Source organism: Pelodiscus sinensis, chromosome 31, assembly GCF_049634645.1.
Source record: "Pelodiscus sinensis isolate JC-2024 chromosome 31, ASM4963464v1, whole genome shotgun sequence".
In the NCBI taxonomy this organism is placed as follows: domain Eukaryota; kingdom Metazoa; phylum Chordata; order Testudines; family Trionychidae; genus Pelodiscus; species Pelodiscus sinensis.
The window spans coordinates 8,642,707-8,668,313 of NC_134741.1; the positions used below are offsets into that span (position 1 = coordinate 8,642,707).

At 53.3% G+C, this 25,607-nt stretch overlaps 1 protein-coding gene and 1 non-coding gene across 2 annotated transcripts; both read right to left on the minus strand.

Moving 5' to 3' along the window:
- Positions 1 to 1,832: 1,832 nt before the first annotated feature.
- Positions 1,833 to 1,904, minus strand: TRNAG-UCC (transfer RNA glycine (anticodon UCC)). The gene has a single exon. It is a non-coding gene; the product is annotated as a tRNA-Gly (tRNA).
- A 7,269-nt stretch (positions 1,905 to 9,173) lies between these two features.
- On the minus strand, positions 9,174 to 18,404 carry LOC102462716 (zinc finger protein RFP-like). The gene is made up of 7 exons (XM_075912783.1): positions 17,950 to 18,404; positions 16,570 to 16,665; positions 15,026 to 15,256; positions 14,694 to 14,716; positions 13,859 to 13,974; positions 12,794 to 12,853; positions 9,174 to 11,927 (listed from the first exon to the last, which is right to left on the minus strand). The coding sequence occupies exons 1-7, from the start codon at positions 18,364 to 18,366 to the stop codon at positions 11,416 to 11,418; spliced, it is 1,455 nt and encodes a 484-aa protein (XP_075768898.1). The 5' UTR covers positions 18,367 to 18,404; the 3' UTR covers positions 9,174 to 11,415.
- Between the last annotated feature and the right edge of the window lie 7,203 nt (positions 18,405 to 25,607).

A 25,607-nucleotide genomic window follows, 5' to 3' on the forward strand; every position in this document is an offset into this window, starting at 1 on the left:
TCAGGGCTGGTTCTGGGGCTCACACAGGGAACATCAGAGGCTGCTCAGGGGGCCACATTGCTAGGCCAGGGGCCCTCCTGTGGGGCTGTGAGTGTTGCTGTCCCTGCTGTACAGACAGGGCCATAGAGCCTCAGGAGGCTGCAGCGGTGGGAGACTCTTCCCTGGTTTCGGGAGGGAGACGAGACGTCAAGGCCCATGACTCAGAGCCAGCTAGAGATACCCATGGAAAGCTGATTTTCAGAGGGGTGTGATCAGCCCTTCCTGTGCATCTGGCTTCTTCAAAGGGGCTTCATTACGTGCTAAAAGTTGAAGAAGGGACATTTAGAAGGGAGAATTTCTTTCCCTGGCAGATTTTTCTGTGTGCCCCAGTGGCCTAATGGACAAGGTACTGGCCTTCTAAGCCAGGGATTGCGGGTTCAAGTCCCAACTGGGGTGACAGTTTCTCTCACTAACAAAGAGTTTACCTTTTTCTGCTCTCTGAAACAGTTGGCAAGGATTCCTGAGTGTTTTTCTCCTCAGCAGTGCACAAGAGAGAAGCTGTTGCCACTGGGCCTGCAGAGCAAGATGAGCTTTGCCTGCCCCCCTCAGCCTGACTCCCTACTTGGCCCCATTCCTGCCTCCCTTCCTGGGCTGACCCAGGGTCGAAAGGGGCTGTGGCTGCTGCTGATGGAAGAAGCTTAGAGGCAAGTTGCTGGCAGCAAGAGATCCTGGCTGCCTTTTTTCCCTGGGTCTCAGTGCACCATGCCGGCCGCCAACCACCTTGACCAAACCTCAAACCAGCTGGATGAGCCAGCCCACATCACAGTGAGTTGCTAGTGGCCCTGTCAGAGAAGAGCCATTGGCAGCTGCAGAGACATCCCTTCAGCTGCCGGATGTGCCTTCGGAAAGGGCTATTTGTGACTTAGGCTCTGTTTGGTTGGCTAGCTCATTTGGTTAGTACCTGGAATTAGTAATACCAAGATTATGGGTTCAAGCCCTGTATGTGTCAAAGTTACTGGTATGTTTGCTGTGGTGACTGTTCCACCTCACTTTATCTGCCTGCTATGGACAGGGAAGCAGAAACAGGCAAAAGACTGAGAGCTTTGCAGGACTCAGGCCAGAGAGCTGGTAGGAGGAGGTTCCAGCCTGCACAGACCCAGTGGCTAAAAGGCCCTTGGCCTGGCCTGCTTTCCCTAATGGCAGGGAAAACTCTTCTCTTCCCTCTATTGTGGGGCTGCTTATGGGCCTGCTGGCTCAGCTGTTTAGAGCTTGATGCTAATAATGCCCAGGTCACGGGTACAAGCCCCATGCAGACCCCACAACAGCCAAATTAGTTTTGTTTGAGCTACTCCCCACGAAAAGCGGTGAGAGGGATCCCTTGGCTGTGGGACCCACTTGTGCCTGTTGCTCAGGGTTAAATAAGTTCTTCCCCAGGAGGTTGCCTGTTCTCTTCCTACCTTGCATTGGCTGGGAATCAAATCAAGCAAGGGGCAGCAAACGCCAGGCACTGTCATTGTCTGGGACACAGATAAAGATCCTCTTGGAGCTGTGATCCCAGGAGGAGTCTCTGCAGGCCCTGAAGTCCAGGTGGAGGAATGTGGACATTTATGGCTGAATGGCCAATGGTCTAGCAAAGAAAGGCCACCTCCCTCCTACCCCCACAGCCTAGACCAAGTCAGAGCCAACGTCAAGGAATCGCAGCAGAGGTATGTGAGGGAGGAACCGCATTACTGTGCATGCTCTTGGAGAGGATGAAAAGTGGTGAGAGGCAGCCCACAGATGAAGAACCCGTTTGTGCTTGTTTTTTCAGGGTTCAAGTAAAACCTCAGCAAGCAGCTTTGATGCTCCCTCTTTACATTGGCTGGCAATTGAACCCAGGTCAACTGCTTGGAAGGCAGCTATGCTCACCACTATACCACCAATGCCTGTCTGCAAAGGTGCTGGCAAAATAAGTGAGGGAAACCCACGTCTGCCATGAGGCTGGCCAGAGGCGACAGGGTGCCTCTGTGGTTTGGGTAAAGCAGAACTTCTTGGCCATTAGCAAAGACCAGAAGTGGTGATGCTGGGGGAGTGGCTGCCCTGCACTCTCCATGGTGTGAGGAGCTGGGCGGGAGAGGAGTCCCAGAGGTTGTTGGGTGGGAGAGTAGAGTTTATCGGACTTTGGGCTAAGCTCTAGAGCAGCCAAGGGAGAGGTGGGGAAGTGGCTTCTGGATACTCTGTGTGGCTCCAGGATGAGGACCAAGAGTGTCCTTGTGTTTTTTGCTGTAAAGTGTTGTTTCTGGGTCCTTCGCCTAAGATTGAGCACTTCTGCCTTGTCACAGGCACAAGCCTCCAGAGACCCCTTAAGGGACACTTCACAGACAGGGCCGGACCGAGCCATTCTGGTGCCCTGGGCTGACAGTTCAATTGCGTCCTGGGTTGGGGGAGGGCGCATGCGCGGAGCTGGTGGCAGCAGGATGCACGTGCCTGACCCAGCCCGGCTACCGTCACTGGTGCGCAGCCAGAGGCCACCCGGAACAGACTGAGCTTGGCCATGCAGGGCCCCGCAGCCATTGGGGGGAAGGGCATTGGTGGCTGGCGCTGCGGGGGTTAACGTGGCCCCTGCCCTGGGCAGCCACTGCAGGGTGGCTGCTGGGAGCTACTGCAGCCCGCAATCCGGGAGCCGGGCACGCGGCGCCTGATGGCAGCTATAAAGGGCGGCTGCCTGGCTAGCCCAGGCCATAATCCAGCCCTGGGCCAGAGATAAAGACCCTCTTGGAGCTGTGATCCGAGGGGGAGTCTCTGCAGGCCCGGCAGTCCAGGTGGAGGAATGTGGACATTTATAAACATAAAAACATATGAACATCAGAACGGCCGTACTGGGTCAGATCAAAGGTCTGTCTAGCCCAGTAGCCTGTCTGCCGACAGTGGCCAGCACCAGGTGCCCTGGAGGCGGTGGACCGAAGACAACGATCAAGCGATTTGTCTCATGCCATCTGTCTCCAGCCTCTGACAAACAGAGGCCAAGAACACCATTTCTACCCCCTGGCTAATAGCTTTTATGGACCTAACCTCCATGAAATTATCTAACATATGGCCCAATGGCTGATGGCCTTGCAGAGAAAGGCCAACTCCCCCCTCCAGCATCCTAGCCCAACTCAGACCCAAGGTCAACGAATTGCGGGAGGGGTATGTGAGGGCCCGTGAGGGCAGCTCCCACTCTGGGGAAGCACCACAGCACTGTGCATACTGTGAGGAACTGGACCGAATCCCGGGGTGTGGGGAGCCCCTGTCTCCAGGGAGAGTTGTGGAGTCTGGGATGGAGACACCTGGGCAGCAGCGGCCGCAGCTTCAGGATGACAATGCTGATGACCTGCATCTCCAGGATGAGGAGGAGAATTCCAGAAGCTTTGTGACCTTCACCCTGGAGCCAGTCCCCAGACACAGGAGGACTCCCAAACGTCTTCACACAGCGGGGAGGGAACATCAGGTGAGTGCTGGGAAGTTGCAACACCCAGGACATGTCTACACTTGCAGTCTGCTTCAGGAGAGGGATGCAAATGGAGACATTCGAAATTGTAAATGAAACCGGGATTTAAATATCCCGCGCTACATTTGCATAATCGCATCCGGGCGCTATTTCAAAATACTTTATTATGAAATAAAAAACACCGTTTAGATGCAGTTATTTGGGGAGAAAACCCTTCTTCTGAAATAGCCCTTAAACATTCCTCTCTGGTCTGGACCTAACAGCAGTGTCAGCGTTTGCTAGTCGGGGCTCTAGACAGCACCTGCACAGAGGGAGATGGCAACTGCGGGACGCCCTGGCCAACTGTCCCAATGTCTCACAGCAGAAAAGAAAACAAAAGAGGCCAATGCAAACAGCCCCTGGCAGTAAGGGAGTCAGCACGTGGGTGGGTGGGGCAGGGAGCTGGGGGCAGATCTTGGCTCTAACTCGCTGGGTGACTTTGGCCCGTTCAGTGAACCTCTCCCTGCCCCGATGGCCCTGTCTGTACAGCAGGGACAGCATCACTCACAGGCCCCACAGGAGGGGGCTGGTTTGATGCTTCACCCCATGGCCCAGCAACGAGCCCCTAAACTCCCCCTGTGCTCTGGGAGCCAGGTTTGCTGTGTGAATTCGGTGGGGGAGGTGAGGTCAGGCCTGGGCACTGGGATTATTTACCAGTTTCCCTGGCCCTGGGGGGTTGCTGAGTTCACAGCTGTGGTGTTGGACTTGAAATCCAATAGAGTTTCCCTGCACAGGTTCAAATCCTGCTCACAGCGAGGCCTGTGTTTTGGCCACACCCCTAACCAGGGCAACAAGCTGCACAACCCTGAGACACTCTCCCCATCCCCAGTCAAACCCTTTCTGCGCCTTCCGAGAGAGACACAGGGCATGGTGCCTCATTATGGGTCCCTGAGCTCTATGGAAACTCTCAGCTCCTGCAGCCTCTGCCCCTTGCCCAGCACCCCATGGCTCAGCCCTACCCCTGGGGGCTGCCCTGCTCCAGTGTGTGATAGGAGTTGAGTGAGAGGATGGAGCGTCTGGGCCTGCCCCCAAAGGTCCATCTATTAAGGGCAGAAATGTTGGGGATATGATGTGGGTCACCCCTCCCCAGGCACACAGCCCCTCCGCCCCCGGCCCTGTGTTGGGAGCAAAGGTCTAGAGAACTAGTATGTGTGTGTGTGGGGGGGGGAGGGGGGAGTGTATTATTCCCTGCTCTTTCTCTGCCTCTGCCTCCAGGCCTTGGCCAAAGAATTAGTAACAGAATTATTGTCCAAGTTTATGTACAGAAAAAAAAGTAATTTAAGCATGTTTCTATGGTGTAGTGGTGATCATGTTTAGTTAATATGCAAAAGGCCCCTGGTCCACAGGCAGAAAGGGGCAGGGGTCTGCTCTTATTGCAGCTCCTCTTGATGCCCAGCTAAGCACAGTTCCTGCTGCTTGGCCTGTGCTTGGGATAAACCCAGCTCCCAGGCTGAGTAGCCAAGGAACGGCAGGAGCCCTGTCCCAGGAGGGGAAGGAGGGGCCAGTGTGTGTGAGGGCGTGGCCCAGACAGACAGCCCCAGGCTGGGAGGACAGAGCTGCCCCACATCTCTAGTGCTCCTGAGGCCCAGGGGGTCCCAGCACAGACACAAGAGCAGCAGCCTTGGCCAATGGCCCCAGGTTTGCAGGGACCGTCCCTGGCTCCCCGCTCGGACTGGCCAGGGGAGCACGTTGGTGCCAACAAATTGCTCATGTGGCGCCATGTTCCAGCCAGGCCGACAGGGAGAGTTTCTTGTGGTGCCACCCAATGCCCACGAGTGTGGCCCTTGTACCCACCCCCCTGCTTTTCCCCTGGCCCCGTGGGGCTGGCAGGAAAGAGACCCAGAGCCAGGCTGGATCCAGGGGAAAGCAGGAGGCAGGAAGAGCCCCAGGCTGGGGTCCAGATCCCCTTTCCTCCTCTGGGCACCTTGAGCAGGGGGCTGATGCTGACAGCTCCAAGGGAAGGCTCAGAAGCCACAGAGCAACCAGGGCAGGGCAAGAGGGGGGCAGGGGCAGGCCTATGCATGGCTGCAGAGCCACAGAGACCCCTCACCCCCTCCCCCGGCTGGGCTCCTCCCTGCCCTCAGGCTGCCAAACGCTGAGCGAAGGCCCCACCCACCAGCACGCGGGCGGTTGCTGACGCTTTGTGACCAGTGTGAGAAGGAGGCAGGAAAACAGGGCCAGGCCCCCTCACCGCTTCCCCCTCACTGCTCCCACTGCAGAGGCTCAGGGGGGCAGGAGATGTGAGGGGATCAGTCCTGGTCCCTGAGCGAATTTGGCTTGATGTAGGGAAGACCCCACCCCCTTGACCTGGTACCCGCATCCCAGGTTCCTTAGTCTAGGGGAATACGGCTCTCCGGCCTAGTCTCTAAGGTTCAGTGCCCCTTTCATAGGGGAAATACGGCCCTGTGGCCTAGTCCCAAAAGTTCAGTGCCAGGAGGGTGTGTTGAGGGTTTTTTTTGGGGGGGGGAGATAGGGGCACCCAGGCCCCCCACTCCTCCTGGTCCCAGCCCAGGGTCCTATTGGCAGTGGCAATGATGGCTGGCCTGGCTCCTGTGCTAGCTGGGGTAGCCCAGGAGATCCTTCCTGAGCTCCTGCCCCTTCAGCTAACCTCTTCTTTGCCTGCCTATTCTGGCTTTTCTTCCAGGCCTCACTTCCGAGCATGCCCAGCAGGGCTGTGGGGGTGGGGCTTGTCCCACCTCTGGGACCAGATGCACTCCATTAGCTACAGTGCAGGGCAGTACCGCCCGTCACAGGCCCCCTCACCGCTCCCACTCCAGGGGCTCAGGGGATGTTGCCCCAAGAGGCTTCTCCCCCACAAGTGAGAAGCAGACACACCCATGGCCCAGATGTGCTATTGAATAAGCCCCATCAAGCCCAGGGGCCCATTTAGGAGAGAGAAACTGCCCCCCCCCCCCCCCCCGCCACTGGCCTGGCCTCCCCCTTCTCACTCTGGCAAGGCCAGAATGGCAAAGGCTCCAGGGTGAGCAGCTAGGGGTCCCACCTCCCAGCAACTCCTTCCCAGAGCTCAGCTGGAGCCAAGCGGAGGTTTCCAGGCTGAAGACAGCCGGGCCACAGGCACAGACACAGCAAAGCCATCGCCTCTGCGCAGGGACTCAAACCCTCAGGCTATGTCTACACTGGCGGATTCTTGTGCAAGAACATGTTGCACAAGAGTTCCTGCGCAAGAAATCTTGCACAAGAAAATGTCCACATTGCCATGTGCTTTTGCACAAGAGCGCCCATGGCAGTGTGGATGCTCTCTTGCGCAGGAAAGCTCTGATGGCCATTTTAGCCATAGGGGTTTTTTGCGCAAGAGACCCCTGCCATGCGTCCACACTGCCCTCTTGTGCAAGAGCTCTTGTGCAAGGGGGTTACACTTGTCAGAAAACAGCGTAGCTCTTGCACAAGAAGCCCTTCTTTCCTACGCTTTATTGTAAATCTTGCGCAAGAGCAGGCGGGCAGTGTGGACTCTCTGCGGAAGAACGGTGTTCTTGCGCAAGAACCCGCCTGTGTAGACATAGCCCACGTTATCTGATCCAAAGTTAGACACCTTCTCCTTCAGGCCACACAGTCCCCTTTCCCTTGGGAAGCACCTTGGGGGCTCAAACCCACAGGAAAGGGCCTGGAACATGCAGTGTCCGGCAAGCGGGAAGCACCATAGGGTTGGGGGCTGAGGAAGCCAGGGGAGGAGAGGGGGAGTTCTGGGAAATCCAGCGGCCATGGAGAAGCAATAAGGGCCGAGCACCTGGCAGCCGCCTGAGGGGAAAGGTGCCCAGAGGGAGCAGGGCCAGCCAGGCCACCGATGTCACATCAGCACTCAGGGCTCCTCCTCCTGCCCCTGAGCTCAGATCTCCCTGGTCCCTCCTGGGGCTGCCTTAGCCTCAGGCAAAGCCTCAAAGCTCTGGCTGGGCTGCTCCCCTCCTCCTCCCCATGCCTGAGAGAGAGTGGGTGACTCAAGCCCTAGAACCAGGGCTGGGGGCAGCTGGCCTGAGGGGATGGGAGCAGGGGCTGTGCCCTGGAATGTGACACCTGTCTAGTGACCCCTGATGCTTGTGTGAGCAGGGGGCCGGGGGCAGCCTCCCCACAAACACCATTTCTCTCCCCTGCTGCAGAGGCTGCTGGGCTCACGGCTTGGCTGCATCCCAGCTCCTTGGCTCTCCATCAGCGCTCAGGCTGGGGCAGGGAGACACGAGTTCAAACCCTGATCACAAGAATAGACTGTTCTCCTGGCCCCAGAGGGACAGCACATGGTCAGGTTCGTATCACACACAAAATGCTGCACTGCCCCCCTCTCGCCCATCAGTGTTTGAGCCTAAAGGTTTGTTATCAAGAAAGAAAAACCCAAGCAGGGTGACATTCAATAGCCAGTCACAGAGATGTCAGACCCATCCAATTCCCAGTAGCACAGAGGAGTCTGCAGGCATGACAGTCCCTCTGTGACACCCACTGCTCCGCTGGGCCAGTCATCACTTTTCTCAGAGCCATGTGCGCAGGAAGATTCCCCAGGAGCGAGACACAGAAATAGAGATACGATGGAGAAGCTGCAGCTTCTTCTTCTGTTCCCTTTGCCACATGACTTATGCCAGCCTGTGATGGAAGGGGAGGACAGAGGAGGCCAAGCTACGAGCCTCTAGCAGTACCTAGCCTGACTTCTCTCACTCTCCGAGGCTGACTCCCTCTGAGAGAGGCATAAGGATCTTGTGCACATAGGGTTTTTGTGCAAAAAAACCCCAAGAACATCCACACTGCTTGTTTTTGTGCAAAACTGGCTTGAATAATGCTAATATGTGCTTCATTTGCATAGGCTCTTGCAGCAAAAGATGCAGTGTAGATGAAGCCCTAGACCTATATTGAGTATTGATCAGCTCTGTTACGAGACAGGGCATGTCTACACAGCACTGTTATTTTGGGCTACATTGCAAGTTGTTATTTTGACATAATGTCAAAATCATGTTGAGCTGGAGGACCGCTTACTCTGACTCCTGTAACCATTGTTTCATGAGGTATTAGGTAAGTTGGAGGGAGAGTGCTGTTCCTTCCACTGCCTGCTGTGTAGACAGTGCCAAAAGTTAAGATAGCCTGAGTCAAAATAGTTTATGTCTACACTGCAGTGATATCCTGAAAAAGCTCTGCTGCATCCAGGAATGCATCTGCTTTTTGAGAACAGTTTCTGAAAAGGTGGACAAGTTCTTTCTGCATTCCTCATTGAATAAGGAATATTAGATGTTCCGAAAGAGGAGCTTTTTCTAAAATTTGGCTCCATCTACACGGGGGCTCCATCTACAAATTTTGGAAAAGCCTCTTCTAAAAAAAAGGGGGAAAAGATACGCAAATTATGGTTTGTAATTTGTGTATCTTTTTCTGACTTTTTTTGCAGTCTAGATGTAGCCTTAAGCTACACAATTGGGCTACGTCTACACTGGCACTCTTTTCCGGAAATGCTTAAAATGGAACAGTTTTCCATTATAAGTATTTCCAGAAAAAGCGCGTCTACATTGGCAGGATGCTTTTCCGGAAAAGCACTTTTTCCGGAAAAGCATCCGTGGCCAATGTAGACGCGTTTTTCTGCAAAAAAGCCCTGATCGTCATTTTCGTGATCGGGGTTTTTTTGCGGAAAAGACTACTGTGCTGTCTACACTGGCCCTTTTCCGGAACAGTTTTCTGGAAAAGGACTTTTGCCCGAACGGGAGCAGCATAGTTTTTCCGGAAAAACAATGACGATTTTACTTTTTCCGGAAAAGCAAGCGGCCAGTGTAGACAGCTGGCAAGTTATTCTGGAAAAGCGGCTGCTTTTCCGGAATAAGTGGCCAGTGTAGACACAGCCTCGATATAGCTGAAGTTGCGAAGCTTATTTTGGCTTTAGCCCTGCTGTGTAGACGTACACACAGTGAAGAACAAAAGGGTCAAATGGTGCCTGCAGCCTTTCAGCATAACCTCCAGCCACCATCACCAAGTACCAACTTAATTGCTTATCACATAACTGTAGCCAATGGAGTGTTCTCATGAGAGACATTGGAGGAAAAGGGGCAGCCCACACACAGGTCCCATTGATGGTGTATTCACCGTTCAGTCTTGCTTCAGTAGGAAACGTGTTTGAACAGAGGAGAGTAAAAACCCCTCGTGGATGGAGGACGTGGCTCAGCTGATTCTCAGCTGTCTAGGAACAGGCTGTTTCTCTAATTCAGCATTTTTCTACTCTGTTGAAACAAATGAACAAAAAACAGTTTCCTTCCAGCTCTACCTCAAAGAGCATTTGAAGAGGTGACCTAGGACCCCATAAATACCTTGCAAAACAAGCCAAGCTCAAGCAAGATCAGGCAACACCAGGTGCAATCTACATTGCTGCCCAATACAGTGAGCCCATCAGAATTTCCCTGTGGTGGAGTAGGTGTGCCATCCTGCTACAGGAGTCCAGTGACAACATGCCACACTTTAGCCTTGGGGAAGTGTCTCTTGTATAGTACAACATTAACAGCATGTTGCCCCTGTTCTCTCGTTGTATCGGAGGAGTTTGTGGATCACCACGTGGAGTGCTGTTATGTTTGTGTGACAGATCTGTATTATGTAAAATTAAAAGCACTGGTTTAAAGACAAATTTCTGGACCACATTATAATCTCCTGTAAACATTTAGGGTGCATCTATACCGTACCCTTAGCTCAAAATAAGCTACGCAATATGCAATATTTCAAAATAGCTTATTTCATAATTTGGCGCTATATACACAGAGCCAAATTTCAAAATAACTCTCTATTCCAAAATTCCCCTTAATCCTTGTGAAACTAGGGTTACCAGGACATCAGAATAAGCCGCCCCTTATTTCAACATTTATTTAGAAATACCAGGCTGCTTCAATAGATGCGGAATAGTTATTGTGGAATAGTTATGTCAGGATACCTCTGGTATCCCGCAATAGCTCCGCAGTGTAGACATACCCTTAGATAGTGGCAAGAATTAAAGTAAGCCCTCAACAGGGGAGAGGAAACTGAGACTTGCATTTTGCGGTATATGTGGGGCTTGGACAAAAGTGATTGGTTTTGTTTTGGAACATGCCGTAGTTTTGGAACTCTACCAGCACTATTCTTCAAAGGAATGAAAATGCCCGTATTAACCCACATAGATTCAGAGAGACAGGCTGAAAGTTATTTTTCAAATGCAATAGAACAATGGTTCTCAACTCGTTTCAATCCACGGACCACCAGGCCAATCCTAGGTGACGCTATGGATGACGGGCCACGTGCTTGTGAACACGGCTTTAAACAGCCTAACGGTGGCACCTGCTCATGCCGTGTGACTTTGGACAATGTTCCTGTGGACCACCAGTTGAGAACCACAGCAATAGAATCTAACAACATTTATTAAAAAGTTATTTGTATAGAAGTAAGAAGTCTTATGTTTAAATATGAATCTTACTGGCACACGTTCCAATAAGTGCCCATGACCTCAGTATTGGTTCACAAGACCAAACTCCCTCCACTCAGGGATGGAAAAACTTAGGGGAACACTGGCTACAAGTGTTGCCGGCTGCCCCACAGTCACAGGGGAAGGCGACTTTGGCTCCTGCGGCAGGAGCTCTGGCTGGAGACTGTTATGAGATCTCAGGACACAGACTGGTACAAATGGCTCCCTGCTGCTGTGCAGCTTCCAGCTTCTCCCCAAACCCTCATTGGTTAATTCTGTGTCCTGCCACCCCCACCTCTGCCTGTCCCCAGACCAGCTGTTAGTTCTGTCCCCTGCCCAACCCTCACCTCTGCCTGTCCCGTTGCTCCTCCTGCAGTCCCAGGAGTTCTTCTTTCTCCCATCCCTGGGGCTGGAGGGAGGGAGCGGGAGGAGCTTTCAGGCATCATAGAGATGAAGAGTCAGGGGCTGGGTAGAGGGGAGTGCTCCAGGGTCATTGAGATTGGGGTGTGTGAGGTCAGAGAGGCTGAATTCAGGGGCACAGGCTGAGCGGGGATCCTCTCCCCACCCAGAGCCAGGGCCGGATTCTCTTCCCAGGGAAGGAGCCCGGCGGGAAAGCGAAGATTGGGGCCTCGGCACCAGCATCAATAAATGTCACCTGTTGCCGGTCACAGTCCAGACAAACCCGGATCCTGTGAGGGGGACTCAGGGACAGGGGGGTCACAGGGGAGGTGAGAGCCTGGAACTGACCCTCCCACCGCTCCACAGCCCAGATCCCCCCCTCAGGTCTCAGGCTGATCCCTCCCTTCCTGCTCACAGACTCTCTGGCCACCCCCACAGCCCAGCATGGCCCATCCCCCATCACCACCTCCCAGCAATGTCTCCCCGAGGTGAACCCCTCACGGCCCAGCACACAGAGCACAGGGTCAAATCTCTCCGGGTTGTCGGGCAGTGGCTGCCGTGTAAGTTCCCAGCTCACATGTTTCCGATCCTCAGACAGGACGAGGCTGGGATGAGCCGTGTCTGGATCCAGAGTCACAGTCGCTGGGGAGAGAGAATCAGGGGCCATTTCTCCCTCTCCCCAGCAGCCCTGTTGTGGCTGGGACAGGCCTGGGCCCCAGGGAGCTGCCTCTGCCCTGGGCCCTGAGACTGAGCCGAGCTGTCACTGCAGCGCCTCAGCCTGGGCAATGGGACCCGCTTCATCAGCTTCTCATTTGTGTGCAGAGGCTGCAGCCTCCTGCCCCCAGCTCGGGCTGCTCCATCCCCAGGGCCAGGCCCAGAGCAGGAGGGTTCAGTGGGGGGTGGGGGCAGAGGGGGCAGGTTCCAGCTTTAACCCCCAGAGGGAAACTCCCTCCCCTGCTGCAGCCTCCACCCCCCGCCCAGGGCACAGAGGGGAGGGGGCAGTGCGGGGGAAGAGCCGCCTCACTCCAGAGAGCAGGGCCTGGGCATTAGTCACCCCCAGGGCAGGTGGAGGGTCCAGGGCTCCTCAGGGCAGCCAGGCTCAATGGGGCTCAATGTGGGGAGCCCAGCTCTGGCTTCTGGCCTGGCCGGGGGCAGGGCTCTGGGGAAGGGGATCTGGGGCGGGGTCCCTGGGAGGGGGCAGCACAGGGCAGAGGCTGGTGCCCAAGGAGGGGCTGTGCTGATCAGCTGCCCCGACACAAAGCGCAGCCCCTGCCTGCAAAGCCCCTGCCTGCAAACTGTGCCCATAGTGAGAAGTGGGGGGTCCGACCATCCCATTTCTTAAAGGGGGCAGGACACGGCCCCTCGTCCTTCTGATCCAGTGCCCCTGGGGCGCCTCACCACTCAGTGGGCAGGTTTGGGGCTCTGCCTGTCGTGGTCGCTGGGGGTTTGGTTGGTGACTTGAGCTACAAGCTCAGGAAGGTGTTTTCAGTCTCCACTTGAAACCTCACCTTGTCTGAAAGCTCCCAAGGACTTTCCTCCTGCTCCCTCCAGTGCAGAGGGCAGCGTGTCTGGTGGGGGAAGGGAGAAGAGAGGTGAGACTTTAGGAGTCCATATTGCCCACCACATCCCCAAGCCTAACACACAGCCCTGGGTTTTCATTATAGCAGAGACGCAGTTGTGGTGCATCTACACTGCAGAGAAGATTGAGGCTGCTGCTTTCAATTTTCCAGGTTTGAATTAGCAGTCAAGTGAAGACAGCTAATCGCACTGAGGGGCGCTTCTGTCGGTGCCGGTAGCTCTCAATGCACGAGGAGTAAGGGAAGTCAGAGGCAGAGAGCTGTTCCTACCACTGCCTGCTAGGTAGACAGCGCCAACAGCTGAGTTCCGCTACTTTGACTGCAGCTATGCAGTGAACACAACTGAAGTTGCACAGTTTAATTCAACTTTATCCCGCAGTGTTGATGTATCCTCAGGTTTGAATATAAAAAGGTTTGAAGCCTCCTACTTCCTCTCTCAATCAGGCCTCTCCCAGCAATGGAACCCACGTCCCTGCAGCCTCAAAGCCAGCCCAGGACAATCTGTGGAGAGATTCGCTTTCTCCTCAACATCCCTTCCCCCACTACAGATTCCACTGCGTTTGGCTCATTCACTTCCTGACATTTGTCACAGCTGAGGCCCAGATCCTGCAAAGACTTTGACCTCAAAGCAGTTTCATCCACTTGGGCCCCTTTGACACTAGCGGGAGGTTCAGAGTTTGCCAGCTCCTGGCTCTACCTGTGAGCCGTGGGGTCTGTGTACTCAGCGTCTCTGCAGAGAGCAGTACGGAGCTGGGCGTGTTTCTGTCCGTGTGTCAGCCATTTTGTGCTCCAACAGTTGCTGTTATTACAAAGCAGCTTTTGGAATAAATAAGGTTCGATGAATCACCTGAGTGTCTGTGACGGCAAGTGGGTGCCATTCTCACCTCACAATCAACAGAAGCTTCATCTAACGAGGAGCCAAATGACCAGCATCGGTCTCTTTCCATGGGCTCAGACACTTCACTCACTCTTCCCTCCCCCATCCCTTCTCCGTACCTGTGAACTCCCTCAGCGTCTCCGACAGCGCAGTCATTTGCCGGGAGAAACCCCTGACTCGCTCGCCCAGTTCAGGGGAAATCTCCTCTGGCAGCTGGACCGGCCCAATCTCACACCTGTGGAGAGACAACGTCACATGGGGACAGTGCACTGAGTGACTCAGTTCTCCAGCTCTGGCCAGTGAGTCGCTGCTCTGCTGGGCCTGGAGTTCAAATCCCTCCAGTTCTCCCAGCCCGAGAGCAGGGGCAGCGCAGCCCTTGGCCCTGCAACGTCCCCTCAAAGGTCCCATGAACAGTCTGCAGCTCTGGCCTGGAGAGACCAGCTGGGGGACTAAAGGGGAACTGAGTCTCCACGGCCAACTCACCCCTTGGCCCCCAGGCACTGAGGGGCAGGAGGTTCCCAGGGGAAGGGCTGTAGGAATCTGCCCACTAGGGACTAGACTGAGACACCAGCTCCCCCCTCCCCAGCCCATTCCCACAGGTCTCCAAACAGCCCTCGGGTGGGACAGACTCTGGGTCCCTGCTGCCCTGGGCTGAATGTGCCCAGTGCCCAGCAGAGACAGGCCCATGTCCCACCCCACATCCCTGAGGCAGCCAGTCCCCAGGGAGGTGACAGCTCCAGGAAACACTTGAGCTCAGACTGTGCCCTGAATGGGGAATTCCAGAGTCTGCTGGGCCAGGGGAGAGCCGCAGGCTGACGCTGATCAGAGATTTGTGCCCAGCCTGTGGCCTTCCCCTCACATCTGGCTGCAGGGCCCTGGGGAGATGTGGTGCCAACATCAGCTCCAAGCCCTTTCCCTGCGCTGGGCAGTGTGAGGGGAGCGAGAGACACCTACCTGCTCAGGGTGCTTCTCACGTCCTAGAGGGGAGAGAGAGAAAAGAATCTCAGCCCCATCAGATGGACACGGGACCCCAGGGAAGGGATTTTGCAAACATGGGAACAAGGGGCCCTGCCCTGGCTCCAGGGCCATGGATCTCCTGAGCGAATGGGGATTTGCCATCTCTAATGTCTCTGTGCCTGTAACTCTGCAAAGCACAACAGTCACTTGCATGTCAGCAACTCACCCGCCGAGTTACATCCAGATCTGACGGCTGGACCCCAGCGCTTGTGATTCAGGAGCCTCCCTTCCCTGTGCGGGGAGCTGGGATGTTTCTCCCTCAGTCTCACCTGCAGGAATTCACTCGCTGGCTTCTGACACTTCCCCTCCAGCTCACTGATCTGCTCACTGAGACGGGAAATCTGAGCGGAGAGTTTCCTGACAGTGTCAGTCTGGAGCCTCACAATCTCCTTATCCAGCTTCTCCAGCTGGGCCAGCAGGAGTCGCTCTTGTTCCTCCAGGAACTGCCGCAGCTGCTGAAACTCGGCCACAATCTTCCACCTCTCGGCTTGTGTCTGTTTCTGTATGAAAAATAAGGAAGTACACCGTGGCCACCCTCACTAGGGGGATATGGGATGGAGCCTGATGCCCTTTCACAGAGTGGTCCCAGAATCCCATGAAGGGCATTTCTGTATCTGACATAAATTAAATGGAGATTGCCTGTCTCCTAGAACTGGAAGGGACCTTGAAAAGTCATCAAGTCCAGTCCCCTGACTTCATAGCAGGACCAAATACCATCCCTCACAAATTTTTGCCCCAAATTCCTAAACAGCCTCTGCAAGGATTCAAGGATTGAACTTACAATCCTCAGTTTAACAGGCTAATGCTCAAACTACTGAGCTATCCCTCCCCCTAGAGAGACATGGTTGGGATAGTGAGTGATGGAAGGCCTCAGGGGGTCAGCTCCAAAGCAGCAGGGGACACAACTCGGCACTAGATCTTAGTGAAATTTTCTGAATCAAATTTTTTCAAGGAATATTCAGATTTGTTGACAAAGAAACATTTATTGCATTACTGACACTGTCACCTGGTTAGTTTGCCACTGAAATAAATACATGAAAAATCAAAATATTTTCATTACTTTTTGCCTGGATTTTAAAATTCGACCTATTTTTGCAATTGGCCTTGCTTTTTATAAAAATATTTTAAGGCAACGGTCAAAATGGAAATAAAACATTTTTATTTTTGTCAAAAAAAATTAATTTGACCAAGCAAAAAAAAAAATCAAATTTTTGATTTACTAATAATTTTGAAAAATATAGAATGTTTGGTTCAACCTACAGACAAGAACACGTTAACATCCCTAAAGGGAAAAAGTTCCAGTGGGGTTTTGTTCTAGCTCAAGGCATTTTCTAATTCAAAATTCTGTTAGTTTATAAATATAAATTATTGCTTGTGAAGTGAGTTTAATTAAGCTAATAGTTAATATACTGTAGATAAGAAACCGTAGTTTATGGCAGTGGATTTCAACCTGTCGTCTGTGTACCCTGGGGTGCAATCTATGGACCATGTCTGCAAAAGACTTAGACTGAAAAAGACTGGACAGGATTTAACTTTTCACAGAGACAATAGAGTTTCAATGTGGTCACCATTTGAAATTCCCAGTGGGGTCCACAAATGCACAAAGGTGGAAAGCTGCTGATTTAGGGTCCAATCCTAAGGAGGAATTCTGCTAAAACAATTATTTGTGATTTTTTTGCGATCATTCCCTAACTGATCGAGATAAACCATGATCAGGTCTCTAGATTGTCCCTGCCCCTTCTTAGTGCTCTGATTCAGCATGCCCCTCCCTTTGGCTTGTTACAAAGGCAGATTCATAATGACAGGCACCTACCAGATACTCCTGGCTTCTCTTCTCTCTGCTCACTTTCAATCCCAACAGCGTTTCTCTCTTTGCTCTCAGAGTCTTCAAATGGGCCTGGAGCCTTACCTGGAGAAACCGAAAGTGACGGGAGCGGCGCTATTTTTATTGTTAGGAATAGAGGAAGGGGAGCTTGTCCAGCACAAACACACACACACTGTACTACCGGCTGCAAGACCTGGCAGGCTTATGAAATCAGAAATACCAAGGAAGTGGAGTCACATTAATGGACACTGGTGTAGTAAGTTGAGGGTCGGTAAATTGGAGTCAGCAGGCCAGAGTAAAGACCTGTAACATGAAAACAACAACAGGCCTGGAATTAAGTGAGAAAGACTTAAGTTCAGTAACACAGCAGCCAGGAAAGAGGCCCTACTGATAATTCTGTGGCTGGGTAAGTTAGATTGAGCATGGAAGGACATAGGGAGGCACCAGGTACAGATTGTGAGCCAGAGAGGAGTGGCAGAACATCTCAATAAGAAATGTCTTGGTACCAATTGACTCCCCAAAAACTAATGTACGTACCGACCTAGGTGCAGGACTGGGTCAAAGTTGACAGCATGAAGGATAGTAAGTAAACCCCCCTTCTGCAAGGTGAGGGGTAACTAGTGTTGGGATTTTGTGGTTCCCAGAGAGTCAGGTGCTGGGCAGAATCAAGGGTCTTCGATACTTCAATTCAATTCAATTCAATTCAACAAGACTTTATTCAATGTGCACAAAGGGAGAGCCCCTGGTACTAAAATCAGCCAGAGCCCCTCGAGCAAGGAGCCCCTCCCCTTGCTGTTTTATAGCACATGGTTACAGGTTACATAACACAAACTTAGCTGCATCCTCCTGCTCCTCGGCCCCAGGGACAGGAGCATGGACATGGTGTTTATAGCTTCAGGACGTGGTGGACGTGAGGAGGGGCAGAGCAGGGGGATCAATCAGTGCCCAGAACTCTGGTATGGGAAGCAGGAGGGGTAGGTTGCGGGTTCTTCACTCCCCCTCACTCCAGTGTGTAGGCCACAAGTTTCTTGTTGCATGAGCCTGTGGAATTTCTGGGAAACCTACTTACGCCTGAAATTCCTTGTTCCTCTCCAGAGGAGGCTCACTGAGGGTATGTCTAGACTACATGGCTCCATCGACGGAGCCGTGTAGATGAGTTAACTAGACATAGGAAAATGAAGTGATGATTTAAATAACGTCCGCTTCATATACAGCAAAATGGCTGCCGTGCTGTGCTTGAATGTACCCTGAGTGACTGTCTGGGGCTGAAGGAAACCCTAAAGCCGGGGGGAAGTGCATTTCCCAAGCCTCTGGTTATTTAGGAAAAAAAGGGTTTGATTGTAAAGTGACAGCTGGACATTCCCCTACCTGGAATTCTTTGGCAGCGTCCTCTGCAGGAATCACGGTGTGATCTCTGTGCCCCTTGGATCTGTCACACACCAGGCAGATGGGGATTTCATCCTCTTTGCAGAAGAGTTTTAGAGGTTCCCTGTGCTTCTCACACAGTCTCTCTGCAGCTGGTTCTCTCCCTGACTGCAACAGGAGTTCTCTAGTTGCATCCACAATATTCCTCAGCTGCCTGTTCAGCCTGAGCTTCCCCCGGGGAAAGGTCTGTCTGCACAAAGGGCAGGAGACGTCTGTAGCGAGTTCCCCCCAGCACTGGGTGATGCAGGCTCGGCAGAAACTGTGATCACAGTCTAGAGACACCGGGTCGTTCAAACACTCCAGGCAGAGGGGACAGGTCATTTCACCCTGGAGCATTTTTGCCAGATTCGCAGCAGCCATGGCTTCTCGTTCAGGAAAGAGACCAGAGAGGAATTTAGTTTCACTTGCTTGTGCTCAGAAATGGGCTGGTTGAACTTTATGTCTGGGTGTTGTCTTTCTGGGTGTGTGCTCATGTTATTTCTTTTTTTGAAGCCTGTACGGAGCCTTTGAATGAAGTGTGATGAGTCCAAACTGATAGTCACTCCCCCGAAACATCTGCCAGGCCACAAGCTTTGGGCTGAACACTCAGTGAGAAAGGGGTAACAAGTGACTGGAGGTTTCACTGCCTGGCATGGGGATCTAATGGAGCAGTCTGGGACGAAGGGCGACAATCACAGCTACGGACTCTTATTGCCTCTTCCCTACCTGGCCCTTCAGCTTTTTAACTCCCTTGTCTCTCTAGTGCCCATGTAACCCACTGGTGAGTGTGTGCAGCTGATACTGTTCTAAAGTGGTGAATATTTAGCATGAACTGTGGCATGGTGGCCTGTGCTTTGCAGCGTAGGGGTCTCTAAATTCAGTCCTGGGTGCGCTGGCCCAGAGAGCAGTTGTCACCCGCGTGCTTAGCCTGGCGGTTGCTGTGTCTGTTCCTTGCACAGTCTCCCCGACTCTCATGCACACTGGCTTATGCAAGTGACAGTGGGTGTGAAGGGAGCTGGTGCTGGGGCTCTGGGGATCTGAGGACAGACAAGGGGTCCTGGGAGAGTCTGGGGAGCAGCCCCTGGGCCCAGCCGTGATGAGACAGGAGCTTGGCAGGGAGGTGGCTGGTTGCATGGGGCTGCCCTACAGCTGGGTACCATGGTGAAGATCTTTAATGCCCTGTACTGGGGAACTCATGTGTCCTGCAGCTGGCTTCCAGGAGCTGGAATTATTGTCTCTCGGGGACAGGCATCACTGCTTCTTGCCAGGCTGCAGAACAGGGGGCTGGAGATTTGCAGTGTCAGTCATGTGCCTATTCACTGCTGTTTCCTGTGCCTGGGACCTGCAGCCAGGACTCGGGGGCAGCAAGAGACTGAATCCCTTAGGGAATCTGGGGAGCAGCACCTGTACTGGGAAAGGTGCTTCTGGAGAAGCAGCTGGTACCTTCACCAGCAGCCGGATACAACGCTGTCCTTGGCTGCACTTAACCCACACTGAGACACGTGGTCACCCTGGTACAAAGCAAACTATTGACATGGCTGTGAGCTTCCTTCCAACCTGTTTTGCTTCTCCTTGACAGCCAGATGCTGTCAGCACTGATGGCCGGGCTCAGGTAGAGGGTGTCACTGCTGGTGGGGGTTTTGTTGGGGAACATGTTGCCTGAGAATTGCAGTCACACCAGTTAGACACATGCAACAGGCAGTTATTTGGGGGCAGAGGAAGTGGTGGCATTCGAGAGCTATGAGGGGGAGGCTGGAGAGACAGATCCCTCAGCCCAGGTCCCCTGCAGCTGCCCTCCACTCACCCCCACTGAGACTGTTTGTATCTGCAGGCCCTTCCCAGCCCTGTGACTGACTCTGACTTCACATTCCCAGCCCCAGGGACAATCCAGCATTGGGCTCCTCTGCAGCCTGTTCTACTCAGAAATGAAGGGAAGCTGCACAGTGTCACAGGGAGGATTGGAACCAGGGTCTCCAGCACAGACACCTGAGGCCTTAGCCACTCAGCCCCACTGCTTGAGGGGAAAAGCACCAAACCCCTGCTCATTGGTGCTTCTGTCAGACCAGGAGCTTCCTGGCCACATCCCCGCCCCATGGGCTCTGTGCAAACCAGCCTCCCAGGGGGGAGCAGGGCTGGGGGGGGCAGATCTGGGACAGGGGGATGCTGAGTGGAAGGATGAAGAGATGCAAAGTAGGATCTGGGGGTGGGGGTGGGGGTGGGGGTGGGGCTGGGGAGCGATGGGGGAGTCACAGAGCTGTGAGCAGGGCCAGGGGAAGCAGCAGGGGCAGGAGCTGGGTCCAGCCCCACTAGGATAAAATTGATGCAGGGGAGTGTAGATTGTAAAACCTACAGTGGATTGTAAAACTTAAGGGGGTTTACAATCCAGAGGATCAATGTTTGTTGCACTTCTCCCTCCCACCAACCCTGACAAACCTCATATGGCAACTCTATAGTCCTAGCGGCTGGCGGAGATGTGCATAGAATCATAGGAGTGGAAGGGACCTCGAGAGGTCATCGAGTCCAGCCCCCCGCCCTCAAGGCAGGACCAAGCTCCGTCTACACCATCCCTGACAGATGTCTATCTAACCTGTTCTTAAATATCTCCAGAGAGGGAGATTCCACCACCTCCCTTGGCAATTTATTCCAATATTTGACCACCCTGACAGTTAGGAATTTTTTCCTAATGTCCAATCTAAACCTCCCTTGCTGCACTTTAAGCCCATTACTCCTTGTCCTGTCCTCAGAAACCAAGAGCAACAAATTTTCTCCTTCCTCCTTGTGACACCCTTTTAGATATTTGAAAACCGCTATCATGTCCCCCCTTAATCTTCTTTATTCCAAACTAAACAAGACCAATTCATGAAGCCTGGCAACATAGGTCATGTTCTCTAAACCTTTAATCATTCTTGTCGCTCTTCTCTGTACCCTTTCCAATTTCTCCACATCTTTCTTGAAATGTGGCGCCCAGAACTGGACACAGTACTCCAGCTGAGGCCTAACTAGTGCAGAGTAGAGCGGCAGAATGACTTCACAAGTTTTGCATACAACACACCTGTTGATACAACCTAGAATCATATTTGCTTTTTTTGCAACAGCATCACACTGTTGACTCATATTCAACTTGTGGTCCACTATGACCCCTAGATCCCTTTCCGCCATGCTCCTTCCTAGACAGTCGCTTCCCATCTTGTATGTATGGAACTGATTGTTCCTTCCTAAGTGGAGCACTTTGCATTTCTCTTTATTAAACTTCATCCTGTTTACCTCTGACCATTTCTCTAACTTGCTAAGGTCATTTTGAATTATGTCCCTATCCTCCAAAGAAGTTGCAACACCACCCAGTTTGGTATCATCTGCAAACTTAATAAGCGTACTCTCTATCCCAATATCTACGTCATTGATGAAGATATTGAACAGTACGGGTCCCAAAACAGACCCTTGCGGAACTCCACTTGTTATCCCTTTCCAGCAGGATTTAGCACCGTTAACAACAACTCTCTGACTTCGGTTATCCAGCCAATTATGCACCCACCTTATCGTGGCCCTATCTAAGTTATATTTGCCTTGTTTATCAATAAGAATATCATGCGAGACCGTATCAAATGCCTTACTAAAGTCTAGGTATAGGACATCCACTGCTTCTCCCTTATCCACAAGGCTCGTTATCCTATCAAAGAAAGCTATCAGATTAGTTTGGCATGACTTGTTCTTCACAAACCCATGCTGGCTATTCCCTATCACTTTATTACCTTCCACGTGTTTGCATATGATTTCCTTGATTACCTGCTCCATTATCTTCCCTGGGACAGACGTTAAACTGACCTGTCTATAGTTTCCTGGGTTGTTCTTATTCCCCTTTTTATAGATGGGCACAATATTTGCCCTTTTCCAGTCTTCTGGAATCTCCCCTGTCTTCCATGATTTTTCAAAGATCATAGCTAAAGGCTTAGGCATGTTAGAGCCTCTGCCCTTTGAGCTGTAGCCTTCTGTGCCCAGGGAGCCAGAGACTGTCAGGGCTAGAGGGAAATGGCTGTGCTTTGGAATGCAAAGGTGTTGTCTGAGGCCATAAAGTAGAACAGTTTTACAGGAGGGCACCATGGCTTACTTGGCTAAAGCACCTGACTAATAAACAGGAGATCCTGGGTTCAATTTCCAGTGGTGATTTGCTGTAGTCTCTGCTTGGCTATGTCTAGACTGGCATGATTTTCTGCAAATGCTTTTAACAGAAAAGTTTTTCCGTTAAAAGCATTTGCGGAAAAGAGCATCTAGATTGGCATGGACGCTCTTCCGCAAAAGTACTTTTTGCGGAAAAGTGTCCGTGCCAATCTAGACACGGTTTTGCACAAGAAAGCCCCGATTGCCATTTTCGCCATCAGGGCTTTTTTGCACAAAACAGTTTTCGGCTGTCTACACTGGCCCTTTTGCGCAAAAGCATTTCCCGAACGAGAGCAGCACAGTATTTGCACAAGAAGCACTGATTTCAGACAGTAGGAAGTCAGTGCTTTTGCGCAAAATCAAGTGGCCAGTGTAGACAGCTGGCAAGTTTTTGTGCAAAAGAGGCTGCTTTTGTGGAAAAACTTGCCAGTCTAGACACAGCCCATGTGTTTTCCTAGGTCCTTCTGGGACACAGAAGAGGCCTCCCCTGGCCACCCATGGAACTGCTGGTTCAGGAAAAGGCTGATTGGGGAGGAGCGTTAGAAAGAAGGAAACCACAAGCCTGGAGTGGGTGCAGAGGCTGCTGTGACTGGCACTGGCAAGGCAGGGCTCTGACTGCAATTGCTGGGACAGGAGAGCCAGCGCCACACGCCCTGGTGATTCCCTGGGGGTGTCAGCACCTAGAGAGCTTGAGGGTGCAACCTCTGCAGCTCCTGCAGCCATGGAGAGTGACTCTCCTCTCCTCTCCCTTGGGATGGGCAAAAGGCAACACATGGAGCAGCTGGGAGAAAATTCCCAGAGAGCATCCCCATGGCTAAGCTGGCCCAGGCACCAGCTAGGTACAGGGGGAGGTGAGGGAGGTGCCTGGCCAATGTGTCTGCTCTTCCCACCATCCTTCCTTATGTAGCTGGAGTCAGCTTTGCTGTCAGACGAGCTTGGCAGCATGCCCACCGAGGGAGTAAGATGGGAGCAAAGAGCAGGAGTACCAAATGCTGGTGAGGGCTCCCTCTGAGTTTGATTTAGCGAATCTTAACTAGTCTTACTATATCAAACTCCAGAAGATCAATTGCCACAATGGCGATGTTCTCTGGAGTGATGATGTGGCTTAACGGTGCAAGTTAGAAGTAGACACTAACAGCGCTATGGTTGGTAACTCAGGGTATGTCTACAATGCATTCCTCTTTTGAGAGAGGAATGCAAATGCAGACAAACGAAATTGCAAATGAAGCACGGATTTGAATTTCCCGTGCTTCATTTGCATAATGGTGGCTGGCTGCTTTTTCAAAATACACTATTTTGAGATAAAAAACACTGTTTAGACACGGTTATTTCAAGAAAAAACCCTTCTTTTGAAATAACCACCATCAGCAGCCGCTCCTCATTTTTTAAGGAGTAAGGGTTGTTTTGAAGGAAGGGTTTCTTTTTGAAATAACACCATTTTTTTCTTGAAATACGCTATTTTGGAAAAGCGGCCGAATCAGCCGCCCATCAGCCCTTTCCGTGCCCCCCTCTCACTGCCCTCTCTGTTTTTCCCCTTCTGCCCCTCCCCTCTCCTCCCCACTGGTCCTCCATCTACCCACAGGCTCTCAGTGCTGTGCAGACAACCAACCCCTGGTTGGAGCACTCAGCTACCAACAGCCTGGCTGGCAGGTTTCTTCCTTCCCCCCATGCCTCTGGCTCGGCCGGCACCCGGGGGAAGCCCAAGACCCTCCGGCTCAGGGTGCTGCCCAGGAAGAGTGGAGTGCTGCTGTGCCACAGCCCCACCCAGTGCTGGCATGTGGAAGCCTCTCTGTCCCCCATCCCCGAGTTCTGGGGTGGCAGGACAATGGGGGATGATTTCCAGCCTGTCCATGCCCCAACCTGCAGGCTCCACAGTGGCCCCTGGAGCAGGGGCCCAGGCTCCAACACCCCCACTCCATTCCCGTAGGCACCCTCCCCGGCTGAGCCACACCTCTGGCCTAGTTTGCTGAAAGCCCTGGGGTCAGGTGTCTGGGGCTCAATGCACCCTGAAGAGCACAAGAACAGCCCGGCTGGGGCAGCCCAAAGGTCTGTCCATCCCAGTGGCCAGTGCAGGTGCCCCAGAGGGACTGAACAGAACAGGGATCCCCACGTGACCCTGTCGCCCATTCCCAGCGTCTGCCAAACAGAGGCTGGGGACACCCTACCTGCCCAGCCTGGCTTGGAGCCGTCGATGGACCTACCCTCCGTGAACGTGTCCAGCTCTTTCCGACCCTTGTTAAAGTCTTGGCATTCACAGTGTCCTCTGGCATCCTTAGGGCGTCAATGCTTCCTGCCAGCGCTGTAGCCATGGGGGTGGAGGTGGCTGGGTCATGTCAGTGGCCAGCAGCAGCCTGTAGGTGGGAGCTGCCTTTCGACACGGTGCGGGCAGTAAGGGACAAGCTGCTCCCAGCTGGGGGTGGGGAGAGAAGAAGAGATGAACTCTGCAAAAACACAGGGCAGGTCAGCACCTCCTGCCCCTCTCCCTCATGGCTGGAAGTAGCTCCTGCCCCTCCCTGCCCACACCATTTGAAAAGCTGCTGCCCACACCATTTGAAAAGCTGCTGCTGGCTGTATTCTGGTGTGAACCCTGGCAGAAACTGAGCAGGGGATCTGGGACCCTGCATGACCCCACCCCCCGTCACATGTTGCACTGAGGTGACACCAGGGCCTGTGAAAGGTGGGTCTATCCTGGGGGGAGCCTGGGTAGACACGGAGGCCAGAGGGCTCTGTGCATGGAGGATCTGGTCAGTCCATCACCCTCTGTTGTGTCCCATGTGTGTGGGAGCAGTGGAGTGTGTTATGCCAGCGGTTCCCAACCATGGACAGGGCGGGCCGTGAACCCCTGCCTGCCAGGCTACAGCACACGGCCAGGCCACGCCCCCAGCTGCTAATGGACCCCGCCCACTGGGGTTCCCCACCCATCAGAAGGGTGAGTGGCCTGGCGGGCAACTGGGTGCACCATGACTGAAACCGGGACTGTGGTGAGACTGTCCCCACTGGGGCAGCCTCACCAGGGCCCTAGTTCCAGCTCGGCAGGGGCCCAGCACACTGCAGGCTCCATGCAGCCCTCCCGCCATGCAGGGAAGTGCTCAGTGCTCAGCTAGCAGGCAGCAGCAGGGATACGTGGGGGTAGGAGGAGGCAGGCAGGGGACCTTGGGGGCAGGCCTAGTGCTTGGGGGCTCTAGGAGGCAGGGGGCTGACACTGAGAAGTACTGTGACATCCAGGATGGGGAGCTGGCCCTGGGAGCTTCTGGGGGTGGGGCTAGTAGTGAGGGGACTGGGGGCAGGGCTGGCACTGGGGACAGGGCTAATAATGGGGACTGGGGGCTGGCACAAGGGACTTAGGGAGATTGGGTTCTATGAGGTTCTGGAAACAGGAGGCTGGCACTGAGGTGTTTGAGGCGGGGGGGCTGGCACTAGGGAACTCTGAGGGCGAGAGGCTGGGCACTGGGGGGAGTTGGGTGCAG

Coding starts and splice junctions, on each gene's coding strand:
- LOC102462716 (XM_075912783.1), bottom strand. CDS start 18,366: ATGGCTGCTGCGAATCTGGCAAAAATGCTCCAGGGTGAAATGACCTGT. Junction 16,666..17,949: donor ACGCTGCCAAAGAATTCCAG/GTAGGGGAATGT, acceptor CGGTTTCTCCAG/GTAAGGCTCCAGGCCCATTT. Junction 15,257..16,569: donor AGAGAAGCCAGGAGTATCTG/GTAGGTGCCTGT, acceptor TTTTTCATACAG/AAACAGACACAAGCCGAGAG.